General features: G+C 41.9%; 1 protein-coding gene across 1 annotated transcript in view; it reads left to right on the forward strand.

Annotated features, from left to right (window-relative positions):
• The window catches only part of GRXCR1 (glutaredoxin and cysteine rich domain containing 1), a 39,497-nt gene extending 21,821 nt beyond the window's left edge, over positions 1–17,676 (forward strand). The window contains exons 3-5 of the mRNA XM_075189139.1: positions 2,973–3,212; positions 12,747–12,812; positions 17,497–17,676. Of these exons, the coding sequence (XP_075045240.1) occupies positions 2,973–3,212; positions 12,747–12,812; positions 17,497–17,676 (486 nt within the window). The remainder of the gene's footprint in view (positions 1–2,972; positions 3,213–12,746; positions 12,813–17,496) is intronic.
• The last annotated feature ends 244 nt before the right edge of the window (positions 17,677–17,920 follow it).

The raw sequence follows: 17,920 nt of genomic DNA on the forward strand, positions 1-17,920 counted from the left end.
TCATAGGCTAGTTCAAACGAAAATATCCTAAGGTGGGGTCAGCTCTCCAGGGGATGTACTCCGATTTTCCCGCCAAGAATCCAGTTTAAACTAGTATATTTACACTACACAGACAATATCATTTTAAACATTTATTCCCTATCATCGATAACTAGAGTATGCAATGTGCCATCCCTTCGGCGAATGAACCGGACAACTGCGGATACATAGGGGATTAAAATGATACTAAACATGACATGTTTCCCGCAACCTGAACCTTTGATTTCACTAACATGTATATAACTTATAATATTAACCATAAATATTGCTACATTTTGACATAAATAACTATGTGTTGCAACTACAATTAATGTGTACTAATTACAAATGTATATATTCGTGTAAATGTGTAAAAATGTGTTATTGCCAGAAAGTTATCAAGATAGATGATGCCAAATCGATAGCGACAGTCCAATACATGGTGAAAGTGGTCTTTCACTGGATGTTGAAAGGGGTCTTCCATTCATCAAAAGATGCAATAAATTTTCAGTGAAATCCCTTTTCCAGAATGTCAATAATCTAATTTATAATATATTGAAAGTCAATGACACCATACAATGAATGGTGTGGCTGCAGAATTTAATTTATGTATTTACAGAAAATGTAGGTAAATTGTGAATATTCTGAGTCAGCAGAAGGGTGAACATCACAGGCTGCCAAATGAGGGAAAGAGTATGTTTAACTTTTTCATCTTGTACCAAAACATGAAGAACTCCAAGACAGTACTTGGCTAGACCACCAGTCGAAGAGATAGGGTAAATCAGTTTCAATCTAAAAGGACTGATTTTAAAGTCTTTGGAATGATCTATAAAGATATTTTTCCTTACGCAGGACCCAAAATTGTAGGAATAGTTTTAAAGAGGACAGACACTCCAGCAATGATACATCCATTGATGGCTGTAAAGTAAAAGGGCTTCTTGAGAGAAACTGCTGCAACCCAGTACTTTTGAACTATAAATTGCTCAATAATATTATTGGAAATCCCAAATTCAAAAAGGTTCCATCTGCAGGGACCAGACACCTTATTGCTTAAGCCACATTCCTCCACTTCCCTAACCTACTCTTTCCTACCCTCCAGATACCTCCCCTCTGCAAGGCCCTCTTCTCTCCCTCGGTACTGGCATTTAGCTCATCCGCCAGCTCCTTAAGCTCCCTACTGTGTGACCACCGACACCTCAGATGACCTGCTCAGACGGCAAAGGAACTCTGATGCTCCTCTCTTCACCGAACAGGAAGTGCAAATCATGTGCAGAGGAACACCACACAGAGCAGGAGAATGTCAGCCCAGAGATGACTCTGTATGAGTGACTTCAACTGAGTGTGTAGGTGTGTTTGTTGGGGACAGAGGTGATGGATTGATGCGAGGTATGAGGAAATAGGTGATTGATATTAGGCATGGGGGTATATGGCAGTGGTAGAGAACCTTACACTTCAGGGGCCATATTGGCAGACTCCTAACCTTTAAAGGGCCGCACATTACCCTTAATCTCAGTAATAAGTTAAAACAATACATTTAATCAAAGAAAAGGACACCTATCTATAATAACACATCAGCAGGTATTGTAAACCAGAGTTACATGTTATAACATACAACTCTGACAATAAAATGAGCTGGAATGAGCTTGGGACTGCACCTGAAGGCTCAGAGGGCCAGATACCTTCCTTGGGTTGCCTGTTGATATAAATTAATATAATGTAAGGGCCAATAATGTAATGTGATTCTTAAAATGTGGGAGCTAATAATGTAATGCTGGGGCTCATTAGCGGAAAAAGGCCATTAAATGTGATAGCTATTATTTGAGGGTGGGTGGGGGGGGGGGGGGTATACCTTATTGTTAAATGTAAATGTTATTTTGGGGAATAGAGACCCTTTTATTAAATGTGAATGCTTTTTGTTGGTCTTGTTGGAGGGAAGGAAGTCTAATTGATAAGTGTGGGTGCTGTTGATTTAATATCAGTGCTGGTTGGGGGAGAGATGTTTACAGTAGGTTGGTAGGAGAGATCTACAGAGCTTGCTAGCTGACTCTGGAGGTACAATTCCAATTTTGTCAGACTGTCATGCACAGTCAGGACTTTGCTCTCAATGTGGAGCATTACCAATGTGCTGGAAGGGAAGTGGTTGGGGATAGCCTGGCACTGTCCAAAGAAGTAGCCATGTCCCTCACACACTGGTTACATGTCCTCAGCATTCTGGCCACACTTTCTGCATGCTGGCAATCTCCCTGCCACCATTTTGTGTTAGTATAAGGAGGCGGAAAGATTCTGTTGCGTTTGTTCACTATAGCGCCATGGCTTCTTACAACACCCCCCTATATATTTCTAATCAGATCGTTTCTATACATTAATTAATAACTCTTTGTTTCATTTTCACACTTAACACTAATGTTGTGCTACCTTTCCCCTAATTCTTATAGAATTGACATGTATGGGTGACAATCCAAAATGATTTTGCACAGATGGCCTAATGAACTGATAACCTTTTTTGTGGAAAAGTTTAGTCCAGAAGGTTCACATTGAAGCTCATTTAAGTGTGTGCATTGTAACTGATTAAATTGCTACAATTGTCCTACACTAAAACATGCACTGAAAATGTTTTGTCAGATTAAAAGTATTTGTGTGAAACAATAAATTGTTTATTGACTTTTGATGAGATAAAAAATTATCGGATCAAAGTCATGTGTGTATTTGTGTCAGTTGTACATAGATGATGTTGCTCAGAAATGCAAATATTTGTTCTAAAACAAAAACGAATTTGATGCATGTTTCTCTCGCTTCTGTTCCTACACTTCTTTAATTTTGTTATTTTATTTGTTCTCCTCATTCTTTGCTGCCACCTTTAAGCTAATAATATTTTATGGAACAGTCTAACACATATACTTTATATATGTAATGTATAATATGTATTCTGCTGAACTTGGTGTTTTTTTTCCCAGTCCTCTACTGCCCTAGAATATGGACGCATAGTGATTTACACCACAAGTCTGCGTGTAGTGAGAAACACGTTCGAAAGGTGTGAAATGGTGAGGAAAATATTCCAGAACCACAGAGTAAAATTTGAGGAGAAAAATATTGCTCTGAATAGTGATTATGGGAAAGAGCTTGATGAGAGATGTCGCCGGGTGTCTGAAATCCAATCACTACCTGTTGTCTTCATTGATGGCCATTATCTTGGGGTGAGTGTACATAACATTATTATACTAGAGTTGTATACTGCAATTTTCCAACTACTTTACCAAGATGTCTGTAGTAACTGTAACTAATAAGATATGACTAGTAGTATATACATAATATGCATACATCTCAGCAGTCCCAAATCTTTTGGGACAGTCCAAATGACAAAATAATTTGGGCTGTCAGGAAAGGGGTGTGATTTCACCATAAACAGATGTGGTGTGGGCCGACCAGGGTGTGGTTTGAGCATATTGGTAGGAGCAAGCTGGGCTGGGGGGCAGGGGGGCATCTGCCCCCTGGGCCGGTCCCATAGTGGGCTAACTTGGGATAGGTCACTGGGCCACCTGCATTTTTTTTCCTTTAAAATAGGCTGCTGAGTTGATACTTGCCCCCGGGCTAAAAATTGCCAGCCCTCCTCTGCATATTGGTTGCATGGATTATTTTTGTTGGGAATGTTGTAAGGTATGAATATGATCTTCAATGTATTTGTTCACTCCATCTGTTCTTTTTTCCCCATGTCTTCCTACACCACTTCTTTTTTTCAAGTTTTTTTGAATTAAATGGTGAATTTGGTAATTATGCAAATTATAATAAATAAACAAGCATCATGTGAACCAGTGGTGAGCAATATGATATTTTTCATCCACCTGAACAGGTGCGGGCTGGGAGAGGGAAGCCCGGGGGCACACAGGCGGCCGCTTCACATGACAGGGGATGCGGTCGGCGGGGGAAAGTGCTGTATTTTGCATCCGGGGGCGGCAGGCCGGCCTACCCCCCGGCCCGAGTAGTGGTCTGACCGAGCGGCCCGGGGGGGGCGCTGCCCCCCTGCACCCCTGGCCAGCCCGCCCCTGCACCTGAACAATTACAGGGAAGTTGCCAACGATCAAGAAAACAATTGCCAGTGTGATCACTGAAATGAGGTCTGGCACTGAGAGTTTGACAGGATTTCCTTCAGGGCTATATATTGCAACTATACGGATGTTATTAGGTGACATTAAACCATCCAAGCCACCATGTAACAGAGTTTAGTACAAGACATCAGGGAAGGAAAGACTCACAAGCAGTACTGATTTAAACATAGCTGCTGAAAGTTCATGGCTAGCTACTTGTGCATTAATTCTCATAGTTGCCTGTAACTCTAAACATATAGGTAATTTTGGATTTATTATGCCACTTAATTCTTCTTGCCCGCAGAACAAAAGCGAGCTTACCCTCTTTTTGCACAAATAACATAACACACGTGTTTCCATCCAAGAGTTCTATTCAATAATTATTCTAGGGCAGGGGGTGCAGCTATGGAAAATGTAACTTGTCTAGCCACTGTACAGAGCAATATACATTTAGTTACAGGGCACATTGTTATTTGTGTTTTCTTCTGAGTGGAGGGAGCATAGAAAATATATGGGTTTTGGTTTTTAAATTTATATAATGACAAGTGAGGCCATTAAACCGAAGGCACTTAAAAGCATATATTCCGTCAGGTACTTACCCATTTGGGGTTAAAAGTGTGTCTGCTAACCAGCCAATAGAAATCCTCTGGGAGGTGTCCTAGGATCTCTATATATTATCCTTACAGAGGATGCTGGGTCTTTTTGTTTGCTGTACAATTTTCTGATAGGAAGCAGCTGCCACCCTCTCCTGTGCCGTCTGTGCTTTCCAACCCGACACCGGAGCTCAGTGAGGGCTCCGTTAGATGGGCGCATGTGCGGTTGGAGCGTGACTGCCAGTTCTTGTGCATATCAAGCGGTCACATGCTATGGGGTGGACGGGGCCCCCACCAAGCTCTGGAGCTATTGGTAAATGAAAAGGCAAGCTGGGGAGACAAGGAAGGTTATCCCCCTCACGGACTGCAGACAATAATCAGGAGGGACCTGCTCCAGCTCCCCATATGGCTGACCCCAAGCCATAAGGGGACACTCAAGAGTCTCATAAAGTGCCCCCCAACCCAGTTCAGCCCGCAGTGGGCCCGCAACACAACACTTCATTACATGTTATACCAAACACCAGGGAGTGTTCATCCATGCCACAGTGTTCATGGCACAGTGCTCCCCCAGTCCCATTCATCAGACATCTGCTTCATACTTACCCCACTTATGCCCGCAGATTGGACACGGAGCAGAGCCCACCTCTGACAGCTCGCAGTTGTCCCCCAGCCACTGTTTCTTAGCCACACCACCTTTCACCTTTTTTGTTCTCTCAGGCTCCCCTGCCCAGCAGCCTAATCCCGCCCTTCTCCCCCTCCCTTTTCAAGCCCCTTCCGTCAACTTTTTTCAACAAGGGCCCACTGAATACTGGAACCCCCACCCCCTGATTCCAATGAGCCCCCAGCAGCTCGCATGTCTCCCTGGCCCTTCTCCTACTATACTTGTCCCCCAGTTACATTGCGGCATGAAGGTGACCCCTTTGGTCACCCCAATTGGTCTCTTCCTTACACACCATCCGCCCTGCAATACTTATGAGATGGCATGTTCTCACTGGACAGCACCAAATCCTCCACTTTCCCAGAACCTCCATTATTCCTACTCCAGTTCTGCTCTCTCATGGCTGCATATATTATGGCTCCCCCTCACTTTCCTGGTGATACACCGGGTCCCCCCTTCTGGTTTCTGCCTCAGGCCCTCCCTCCAGCATGCATTCCACACTTCACCACACGATACAGCAGCCCCCGGCACGCGTACACCCGACACAGTGCCACTTACTAAAATGTCTTCTCATTCAGTGGCATATGTTCAGCAAAGCCAAGATACGGTTCATTCACAAAATCTGGTATCTACAACGTCTGAGCAAAAGTCAGGAGAAGAATGCACCAACCCTCCCAGTGCAGGCAGGGGTGGAAGCTTTGCTTGCAGGTCAAGAGAACGCAATTGACAGTGGTGAGTCTGATTCTGTGGTTGCACACATAGCACTTACACATAGTCCACCTATGTATTCCACTGGCGATGATTCATCTGGGACCGCACAAGCTGTTGAAATTGCTACATGAGCATTTAGTGAAAAAACATAAAAAGGCATCAGCTATAGTGGCTCCATGCCAAGAGGCAGTGGCACGATGGTGCAATGCGATAATATGGCTTTGCTGACAGGGGTATGGCCCTGCATGAAAGACAGAATACGTAAAGGAATACATGTGGACATGTTTTCACTGACAAACATGTCTAAAAAGGAGCTTATAGTAGCTTGTGGTGGATGGGGGCATAGGAGAAGATCCATATCGATCGTTACCGACTGGTTAAATGGTTTTTGTGTCTTCACAGCTACCTATTTATAGACCAGACTGGGGGCTCTCATAGACGTCTGGCACTACCTCCATTTAATCTATTAAATGATGATTAATGACAGGGCTAGTGAATGGCGCACATATGATGAGAGCTTTCGTTGTAAAGCTAGTGGAATGGAGTTTATCCCTTTTGAGGTAAGGATGTAGAAACATGGATGGCGCTGATGACCCTTAGCAAGTAGGTTTTCCAGGGTCAGTGAGGCGTGGCACCCTCCATAGAAACCAGAATAGATGTTTCGCGTTTAACCATTCCACATGCGACAGTGGAGAAGCATGCAGATATCAACATATTAACTTTAACTGTCGTGGGTCCCACTCAGCAACAGACTGCCCTAAGAATGCAGACTTGCAGCTTAAAGCACCATTACCCATTCAATTGTTACTTCTTTGTACATGGTTTCGGCTCTTCCCGGATGCCACCCACGCAAACTTCCTTGCTCATGGTTTCCTTCATGGCTTTCGCCTGCCCGTTGTTGTGGAGGTGTGGGCCATTTCAGGACGTACCCTAAAGTTGGCCTTCATACTTCTGTAAGAACTGGCAGATAAGGTGGGAATGGAAATTAATTTAGGACACATGACTGGCTCTTCCTCTCCTCTCCCGGAACTAATTATCTCACTTGTAAGGCTAGTACCCAAAAAGGCGGCTGGGAAGTGCAGCCTGATACAGCAGCTCTCATATCACCCTGGTTTCTCTGTAAATGGTGCCATAAATGTAAGTCATAGCTCAGTAGTGTATCAGTCATTCAAGGACACGCTGGCACTGATCAGAACATGGGAAAGGGTCCCTGTTGGCCAAGCTTGACGTGGAATCCACATTCCAGCTTCTACCGCTCCACCCTGAACCTTCCAGTTCATGGGCTTTAAATTGGAGGGTGGACATTATATTGATTGATGGGCTGCTCTGTCTCATGCGTGTATTTCAAGCATTTTAGCTCCTTCCTGCTTTGGTGTGTACAAGCTGGAATGGGCCACGCGGGCATTGCTCACTATTAGGATGACTTTTTGTTTGTTGGCCCCCGGCCTCCACGGTTTGCACGGACATCCTTTTTTCAGCACAGTCCCTCTTTTCTGTAGTGGGGGTGCTGGTGGTGCAGGATAAAAATGAGGGGCCAACAGATTGACTGTCTTCCCTGGATAACTAGATAGACACCACGGCTGGTTGTTGTCGGCTACCCAGTGAGAAGGTGGCTAAATTGGATTCATCCATTGCAGAGACGCTGAGCTCTTCCACTTGTTCGGATGTAGGGTCATCCCGATGGACTGGATTTTTTGAAGAACATTACAATTGGCCACGGCAGGGCTGCAGCGGCCGCACACCAGGCTGTGGCTTTCAAGAGAGATCTGAGGATTTGGCCCGAATTTTGATGGAATATCTATGGAGTGGGAATTAGACCAAACACACAAACATCTAATCAACATCTTGATCTTCACACTGATGCCTCTGGGCTTACGGTTTCAGGGCATTCTTTCAGGGATATTGGTGCGCTAAATCCATGGCTGTTCGATTGGCAGCTTTTTCCCATTGTCCTGTCCCTAGAATTATGACCTCATTGTCTTTCGGGTCAGAATGTTGTATTTTGATGAGACAACCTGTGGGTGGTAAAAGCATTTAATAGCCAAAGTGCCTTTTCTTTGTCTGCTGTTAACCTCATAAGTTAATTGGTCCTGAGATGTTTAGAGCATGATTTAACTTTTCAGGCATGACATGTTCTGGGCACTGACAATGATTTGGCAGGTGCCCTATCCCATTTTCAATGGCACCGCTTCAGGAACTTGGCACCTCATGCTCGATTAATCGGAACTCCTTGTCCCCCTTCTGCTTGGCAGATAGTCGAGTCGAGATAATAGCTCTGGCAGAAGCATCCCTGGAGTAATCTACGAGGGGGGAGTATCAGGCAGCCTGGTGACAAAGGGAATTGTTCCAGGGTTCAGAAGTCGAAAGTTGGTCAGGTCAGGAAGATAAGGGGCCTGAGTCATTAAGGAGAGCAAAGCATGAAAAAGGAGTAACTTTGCACCTGGGCAAAACCATGTTGCATTGGAGGGGGAGGCAAATTTAAAATGTAGGGACAGATTTATAGTTGGGGTAGGGCATGTCCTAGATCAACTTTAAATTTTAGTGTAAAAATAAATCTAGCAAGTATTTGTGTGCTAGATGAAAAAACAGACAGTAATTAACAGTATTTAACTTATGTGCAAAATAAAAGCTAATTTGCATGCCTTGCATTGTAACATGGTTTGTCCTGGACACTTAAATAATAAACTTCTTAATTTAAGACCCTTAATGAATCAGACTTCTTTTTTTGCCTTACTTTCCTTAATGACTCGGGTCCAAGATGTTTAACTTTATGTGGACTAGGTATCAGAACGGGACATCTCAAACAAGCATGGCATCAGCGCTTCCTGGCAGTTTTTTTATGTCACATCTGCCTGGTAAGATTGATCTTACCAAGTGTTTCACGATAATTGAAGTCCTGAGAGGGTGGGTCCAGGGAAGCAGACACCAGGTGTCCCATTACCGAGATTATCCTGAAGCAGTTGGTGGGAGCACTGTCAGTTGTAGCATCCGTGAGACTCCCTATGAGACTCTATTATTCAGCACAGCATTTTCCCTGGCATTTTATGGAGCGTCTAGAGTTAGCGCAGTGGTAATGCAGTCTAGAAAAGACATGGGTGCGGCCCTACTTGCACAATACACAATCATTACTGATAAGCACATGTTTTGTAAATTTCTACGCTCCCAATCTGATCAATTTAGCAAAAGACATTGGATATCTCTACCAGAGCAGGGTGATTTGGCCATATGTCCAGTCGCTCTGTGTACCAAACTGGCAGGGGTCCGACCCCAAGGGGGTGAGCTGTGGTTGTTACATGCAGACGGCTCTCCTCTCTCGAAATTTCATTGCAATGCGCTCCTAGAACGTGCTTTAGTCTATGTTGATTTAGACCATGCCCTCTAAGGCACCTACTCGTTCCAGATTGGAACGGCTATTGCTGCGGCCGAGAGAGACGCTTCCACTTCGACCATGCAAGCCCTGGGCCATTGTAAGTCGGAAGTTTACAAACATTACATCCGACCTCAACCAGAGCCCTGCATGTACAGTAAAACCCCCCATCCTCGATAACCCAGGGCTCTGCTGCTTTTCCATTTAGCGAGGGCATGAAAGGATAAAAGGTCTGATTGGCTATTGGCCTCCAAGGTTTTTGGGTTTTTGTCCCTCATATGGGTTACCGTTTCCCTTTGCCCTCCTCCTCCCCTTCCATTACTTATGCCAGTGACCCAGATGTTAGGGTCTGCTTGGTTTAATACTTTGAAGTCACAAATTTATTTCAAATGGACAAGGCCTTCTGTCAAAACAGGAATGGATTTCTGATAAAATGGTCCTAGGTCTCGAACATGGACTTGTTTGGTATTACCTGCTGTATAGCAAGGGTGATATGACGCACTACCTCCTGTTATGTGCAGATGTAAGTTCCCTTTGGAAATTGCTGCTATGGCTGATGCTCGCTCTCCTAGAATTATGTATGCCCCTGACTTTAATGAGACATATTTCTTGTCGCAGGTGTTCACGGACGGAAGATCTGTGTTTGGGTGGTGGGTCACTCATACATTTTCTGGCCTTCCAGACATTCACTTGCTCTCATTTGTCATTTTTTAACTGCCCCATGGACATCAGGTGGGTTGGTAAGAGTGGCCTTAGATAGTCTGCCGTCAGGCAATTGTTGGAAGCTGAAATGGCAGTTCTTGCCCTCCGACATTTAGTAGTGCACCTTGGAGACAATGATATAGGCAGGGTTAAATCCCTTGCTCTAATTATAGCAATGAGAGAGGATTTGCTGGCCATCCACCAGCAGCAGCCCATGTTGAGGATATATTGGTCACACATAATTTCCAGGCTGTCCTGGTGGGTTCCCGTTTTTGCCCCCATATTGTGGTCAATCATAATGAATACCAAATGGGCCACAGGGCAGGTGGTGGTCTACCTCGGAGGTATGTTGATAGCTAACCCCATGTTTACAATTGTACAGAGACATCTGTTTAGGTCATATGGTGTACACATCACCGTCGGGTATTTAGTGATATTCATAGGTCAGTTGTATCTGCATTTGGGGTCTCTAGCTAGGAGTATTGGTGGCCAGTTGGGAGTCCATTAAAGGATCCCAGCGGTGGGTAGGAGAGCAGTGCATTCAGTGACTAATCGAAGGTGCTACCTCTGATTGGCCGCATGTCACTGCCCCTTTTGAAGTAACACAACATTTGGTCCTTTTGTTTAGAGGATACCTTAACCGGTTTTGTGTGGGCACGTCAAAGTTGGGTCCAGAAAGGGAGATGTCACACTAATGCCAGAATTTAGTCTTGGCTAATAGTAAAGATTTATGGATATATTTACTAAACTGTGGGTTTGAAAAAGTGGAGTTGTTGCCTATAGCAACCAATCAGAGTCTAGCTGTCATTTTGTAGAATGTACTAAATAAATGATAACTAGAATTTGATTGGTTGCTATAGGCAACATCTCCACTTTTTCAAACTCGCAGTTTAGTAAATATACCCCTTAGTTTTGGTCCAGTGGTAAGAGCTATTTTTTCTCCCACTGTTTTGGTTTTAAAGATTGGATGTTAGCTGACTGTACTGCTCTCGCCGCCACCAAAAAGAACAGCAATTTTACGAATTTAATAATAAATTGCGACCTTTTTGCCAAAATTTAATAACGTGTCTGTGTGTTTATTTTCTGTTAAGTTACAGTGACACACATACATACAAGGGTCAGTTAATGTACAAGAAAGAAAAAACATTAGCACTATCCGCTTTAAACAGTAGTCTCTATTTAAGAAATGTATTAGGCAAAGTGAAAGGTTCTCTCTCTCTCTCTCTCTCTCTCTCTCTCTCTCTCTATATATTCTTAATGTAGGTCTCTATTGCTTATGAGAGTTTTATTCAATAGCCTGTAAAGATATAGTGAAATAATACGTAATCATTATTGAAATGTTATAATAAATGTATTATGCTGTGTTTATGAAAAGAAGCAATTTTAAGGCCTTTTAGTGTTGTTTATGCCTGCCCAGCACCACCTGCCTACTAAACAGGAGCATTGCAGATTATACACTGTAGATTATTGACTGGTAACAAATTAAACAAAAATATAGCATTATATTAGTGTGTTATTCTTACTCTTCTTGATACTGTTTTATGTATGTTCTGTTTTCCCTACTGTATGGTGCTGCGGAGCACTGTGGCACCTTATGAATTTATAATAATAATAATAATAATAATAATAATAATAATAATACAGGGTATTTGCTCTGTATAAAAGTCCACACAGCTTGCCTCCAACATATTGGTTAGCCAATGAGGTGACAAATTAGACTTTCTGTTAGTAATACAATGAAGCACCTGTACACAAAAGTGCACCTGTGGTATTTCTAAAAGCAGATGCAGATGTAGGGCCTGATTCATTAATGAAAGTATGGCAACAAAAGGAGTAAATTTTCTCCTGGACAAACCATGTTACGGTGCAAGTGCAAATTATGTTTTTTTATTTTGCACATAAGTTAAATACTGGCTATTTTATCATGCACACAAATACTTGATAGCTTTATTTTTACACTGAAATGTAAAAATCTAGGACATACCCTACCGCAACTATAAATCTGTACCCACATTTTAAATTTACCCCCCCCCCCCCCTCCAATGCAACATGGTTTTGAAAAGGTGCAAAGTTACTCCATTTTTTTGCTTTTCTTTTCTTAATTAATCAGGCCCCTAATGTACAAGAAATGTGCTGTAATGCAATCAAATATAGTCTGCCATTTTCAATACAGTTTAGAAGCCACCATATGATGGCTATGAGTTATACAATATTTTGTGAATAGTTATGTTTGTAGCATTTTTATTATTATTATTTTTTACTTTTCTCCAAAGTACGTACGATTGTACGGAACATGACAAACATGCATTTTTGCGCAAATGAGATAGTTTTTCCAAAAACGTTCTGCACAGCAATTCAAAGGGGGATAAAAAAGGACCTGGTAAATTTTGGTTTATAGAGTGATTTATGGGAACTATGACTGATTGGTAACCTCTGGGGGCCAAGTTCCAATGCTTGTATATGCAGAAAGTAAATCTATGTTGCTCAGATACTGAGATGCTGTAAGCTGCCTAAAACAATACAATAAGATCAAGTTGCTGTCTGGACTACACAAAGAAACACAAACAGAGTATAGTTTGCAATTGGTTGTGTTATTATTTATTATTTCATAACAGGGTGCTGAAAAAATACTGTCAATGAATGAATCAGGAGAACTTCAGGACCTGCTAATGAAGATTGAGGTGAATGAACCTTTTAACATTTTTTTTGTTTTATGTTTACTGTATTATATTTATAGGACCTAATGCAGAGTTGAACGTAAGCCTATTTGCGTAGCGAAATTGTGTGTTTTCGTTCTGTACATACCCACAAAATGCCCCACAAGTATCTATGCCTATGCAGAGTTGTACATCGCTACACCTGTAGCGACATGACGGGGGAGGGAAGGGGCATTCTATGGGAGTTCAGTAAGGGCGTATTCCCAGATTTGAAAGCACTCACGGTGATGATTATGACAGTGTTGGCATCACAACTGGTGTGTTTGGTTTTAGAGTGATACTTTCAAACGAAAATCCTCCATAACCTCCATTCCCACTCTCAGTCACTTCCTTACTCTCCATCACCAAATAGAAATGATAGAAAATTATATATTGTGTATTGATAGAATGAGATTTATTAAAATGTAAAGTTATTTTGTTACTTATAGCGATATTGGCGCCCAGCATATCTTTTCTACTGCGTGGCATAGTGGCCGTGGTCTCAGAGCGGGCATCAGAATCATGCATTATAATAATCCCGACAAAAAAGTTAAATAGGTCTCCCATGTCAAACCTGATCAATCACTGCCATCTAGGACACTGAGGTAGACAGTGGTACTAGCACCAAGCAACTGTAGTCACCAAGACCCTGGCTAGCTGTAGTAATAGAATAGGACTTGATATCCATTAACTTCATTGTGGAAAATGGTGCAGTGCTGCAATGATTAGTGAGAGAGCTGTGCCTGGCATAATCTAGTTTAGATGTACAATGGCTGATAAAATATCATCATCATCATCATCATTTATTTATATAGCGCCAGCAAATTCCGTAGCGCTTTACAATTGGGAACAAACATTAATAAAACAATACTGGCTGACACATACATACAGAGAGGTAAGAGAATCCTGCTCGCAAGCTTACAATCTATGGGTCAATGGGAGTTTGAAACACAAGGGCATGTGCTATATCATACTGCACAATGGACCAGCTAGAATGCAGAGGTAAAAGTACTGAGTGGGCTGTGTGTATACCAATGTTGGTCAGAGGGTTGTTGTCTTGTGTTAGCTGTGTAGAGGGTGGTAATAGGGGAGATTAAGATGGTGGTAGAGGAATATCATAAGCTTGACTGAAGAGGTGGGTTTTCAGAGAACGCTTGAAGGTTTGGAGACTGGAGGAAAGTCTTACTGTGCGAGGGAGGGAATTCCACAAAGTGGGTGCAGCCCGAAAAAAGTCATGTAACCGAGAATGGGAGGATGTGATGAAAGTGGAAGAGAGACGCAGATCTTGTGTCGAGTTGGGAAATATTTTGAGACAAGTGAGGAAATGTATGTCGGTGCAATTTTGTAGACGGCCTTGTATGTTAGTAGAAGAATTTTATATTGGATTCGTTGAAATACAGGCAACCAATGTAGAGACTGACAGAGTGGCTCAGCAGAGGAAGAACATTTTGCAAGAAAAATCAATCTAACCGCTGCGTGCATAATAGATTGTAGGGGTTCAAGTCTGACTTTGGGAAGACCAGTAAGGAGGGAATTGCATTAGTCGATGCGGGAGATGATGAGTGCACGAATTAAGATTTTTGCAGTGTCTTGTGTGAGATATGTGCGTATTCTGGGAATGTTCTTTAGATGTATGTAACATGATTTAGATATGGAGTTGATGTGGGGAATAAATGATAGTTGTGAGTCAAGGATAACACCTAGGCAGCGAGCTTGCGTGGTGGGATTTATGGACAAGTTATCAACAGAAATAGAAATGTCAGGCAGGAATCTTCTGTTTTTGGGTGGGAATATTATTAATTCAGTTTTTGAAAGATTGAGTTTGAGTTGGCGAGAAGACATCCAAGATGAAATGGCAGAAAGACAGTCAGTAACGCGAGACAACACAGATGGTGAAAGATCAGGAGAGGATAGATAGATTTGTGTATCATCCGCATAGAGATGATACTGAAATCCAAAGGAGCTTATTAGTTTTCCAAGAGAAGTGGTGTAGATAGAGAATAGCAGTGGACCTAGGACTGAGCCTTGCAGTACTCCAACTGATAAAGGAAGCGGAGCAGAAGCGGATCCAGAGAAATTAACACTGAAAGAGCGATTAGATAGGTAGGATGAGAACCAGGATAGGACAGTGCCTTCAAGACCTAGGGATTGTAGCGTTTGTATGAGGAGAGTGTGGTCAACAGTGTCAAATGCAGCAGAGAGATCTAGCAGAATTAGAAGAGAATAATGGCTTTCAGTTTTTGCTGTGATCAAATCATTGACAACCTTGGTCAGCGCAGTCTCTGTGGAGTGTTGAGAGCGAAATCCTGACTGAAGAGGATCCAATAGGTGTCTGCTGTAAGAAAGTGTGTGAGGCGAGTGTAGGCAATTCTCTCGAGAAGCTTGGAAGGGCACGGGAGCAGAGAGATGGGGAGATACTTTGCGAGAGAGTTTGGGTCAGAATTTTGTTTTTTTAAAATGGGAGTAATCACTGCATGCTTGAATAGTGATGGAGAAATACCAGTAGAAAGAGATAGATTATAGATTTTAGTTAGAGGGGGAATGAGCACAGGAGACAGGGACCTACTAATTTGTGAGGGAATGGGATCAAGAGGACAGGAGGTAGAGTAGGAAGATGAGAACAGAGTAGAAACTTCCTCTTCATTTGTGGGATCAAATGAAGAGAGAGTGTTAGAGGGTGCTACAAAGGAATTGAGCTGATTGCTTGTCGAGGGAGATGATACCATTTGAAGTCGGATCTTATCAATTTTGTCCTTGAAATAGGAAGCAAGATCCTGGGCACGGATGGTAGTTGGAGGATTTGGGGCGGGAGGATAAAGCATGCAAGCACCATCTCTGGCATCAGTGGTGGAAGTGGGGGTGTATACGGTGGTATGCCATACCGTCACTTCTCCTACTGTCTTCATTGTAACACTATCACATTCCATTCACTTACATTATATATACAGTGGTAGAAGTGGGGGTGTATACAGTGGTATGTCATACTGACACTTCTCATACTGCCTTCATTGTAACACTATCACATTCCATTCACTTACATTATATATACAGTGGTAGAAGTGGAGGTGTATACGGTGGTATGCCATACCGTCACTTCTCCTACTGTCTTCATTGTAACACTATCACATTCCATTCACTTACATTATATATACAGTGGTAGAAGTAGGGTGTATACGGTGGTATGTCATACTGACACTTCTCCTACTGCCTTCATTGTAACACTATCACATTCCAGTCACTTACATTATATATACAGTGGTAGAAGTAGGGTGTATACGGTGGTATGCCATACCGTCACTTCTCCTACTGTCTTCATTGTAACACTATCACATTCCAGTCACTTACATTATATATATAGTGGTAGAAGTGGGGTGTATACAGTGGTATGCCATACCGTCACTTCTCCTACTGTCTTCATTGTAACACTATCACATTCCATTCATTTATATTCCCATTAAATTTTCCACTTCTAAATTTAAACTTTGACCACTGGCTGGCATAACAAAGTATGGGGCACAGTGAGTAGCAAAATACTCAGTTTTATTACAGTGTTTTGTCTCCAATTGTAAAGAGCTATGGAGCATGCTAGCGCTATATAAATAAATGTTAATAATAAATAATAATCAAATGTGGGGTCATTGCAACTGGCATCATTATGTTTGGGTGGTACAGTGTCTGATATATTCAAGTGTGAATACACAGTGGCAGGTAAAATCAAGTGTGGAAGCACAGTGGCTGGCATAATCATATATTGGAACATTGTGGCTGGCATAATTAAGTGTGGGTTACACAGGGTGAATCATGTATGGAGAGTATAGGGGCTGACATAAGTTGTAAACTGTTGTAAAACTTTTGACAGTCCCATTAGTGAATACTCAGTACAGCTAATAAATATTATTTTGGTCTTTTGTGGGCATTATGTCATGTCAATTATTGAATTATACTGGTTATTGGTAGGTAGAATATGCTAACTATTGCAGGCTATGGTATGCAGGTCTTTATTGCGGAAATAATATGTTGTCCATTGCTAGCATATATAGAAATGTAATTTAGACATGACCAAGCACCTGTCTCCCCGTGAACCAAATGCACCACCTGCAACTTAGCACGTTACACTACCATTATATCACAGTAGAGAGGTTGAGTTAATCCACTGTCAGTGTAACTTAGTATTGTTCCCATAGTATGCTGCTTATTGCCAGTTATGATATGCTATATTGTGCTGTGTAGTACTTGTATCCATCATTTCAATAGCTATTTGTAAGCACATTTATTAAAACATTTGGGACGACGAAGGCTTGCCCAATATATGGTAGGCATGACCATATGACTTACTGTTTTTATTCACCATTGTCTTTTGCTTGCAAAATATATTTTGAGCTCAGTGTTTAAAAATTAGATGGTAAACTATGTGGTTTTCCAGGCATTGGTCAATACAAACAAAACTTTTGCAGTTTGAAGATTTATTTGTGTTACTTAAAATAATATTCATATCTACATGTAAGTGGTCTATAGTTTTGTGAGTATAGCTATTATAAAGGATGGGGTATCTCTGCATCTGTAATACTCCCAGGTGTAAAATTTCCATACGGTACATTCAGTGCATAGTGACTTATATATTTTTTGGGACATGCTTCTTAATAATGTCAATCTTTGTGTCTTTATACAGAGAGTTCAGCACCCCCATGCATGTGCCTCTTGTGGGGGATTTGGCTTCCTTCCTTGTCTTGTGTGCCATGGAAGCAAGATGTCAGTGTTCCGGAACTGCTTCACAGACTCGTTTAAAGCCTTAAAGTGCACAGCATGCAATGAGAATGGGCTACAGCGCTGTAAAAGCTGCACTGGTTAAGACAATGAAAAATTATTTGCTAAGCCTCATTTTGCAATGGATCATTTCTTATACATTTTTTAAAGTGCTATTTGCATCAATAAAATGAATTTGTACGTACGTGTTTCTAAGTGTTTCATAGCAATTAAACGTTGGGTTAATTTTCTGTAAGAAAATAAAAACAAGCATTTGAGCAGATACTAGATTTAAATAAATGACTGTGTTTTTAAGTATAATATTTAAAAATTGGTCCAAGCAATTATTT

This window comes from Mixophyes fleayi, chromosome 1 (assembly GCF_038048845.1).
Source record: "Mixophyes fleayi isolate aMixFle1 chromosome 1, aMixFle1.hap1, whole genome shotgun sequence".
NCBI lineage: Eukaryota > Metazoa > Chordata > Amphibia > Anura > Limnodynastidae > Mixophyes > Mixophyes fleayi.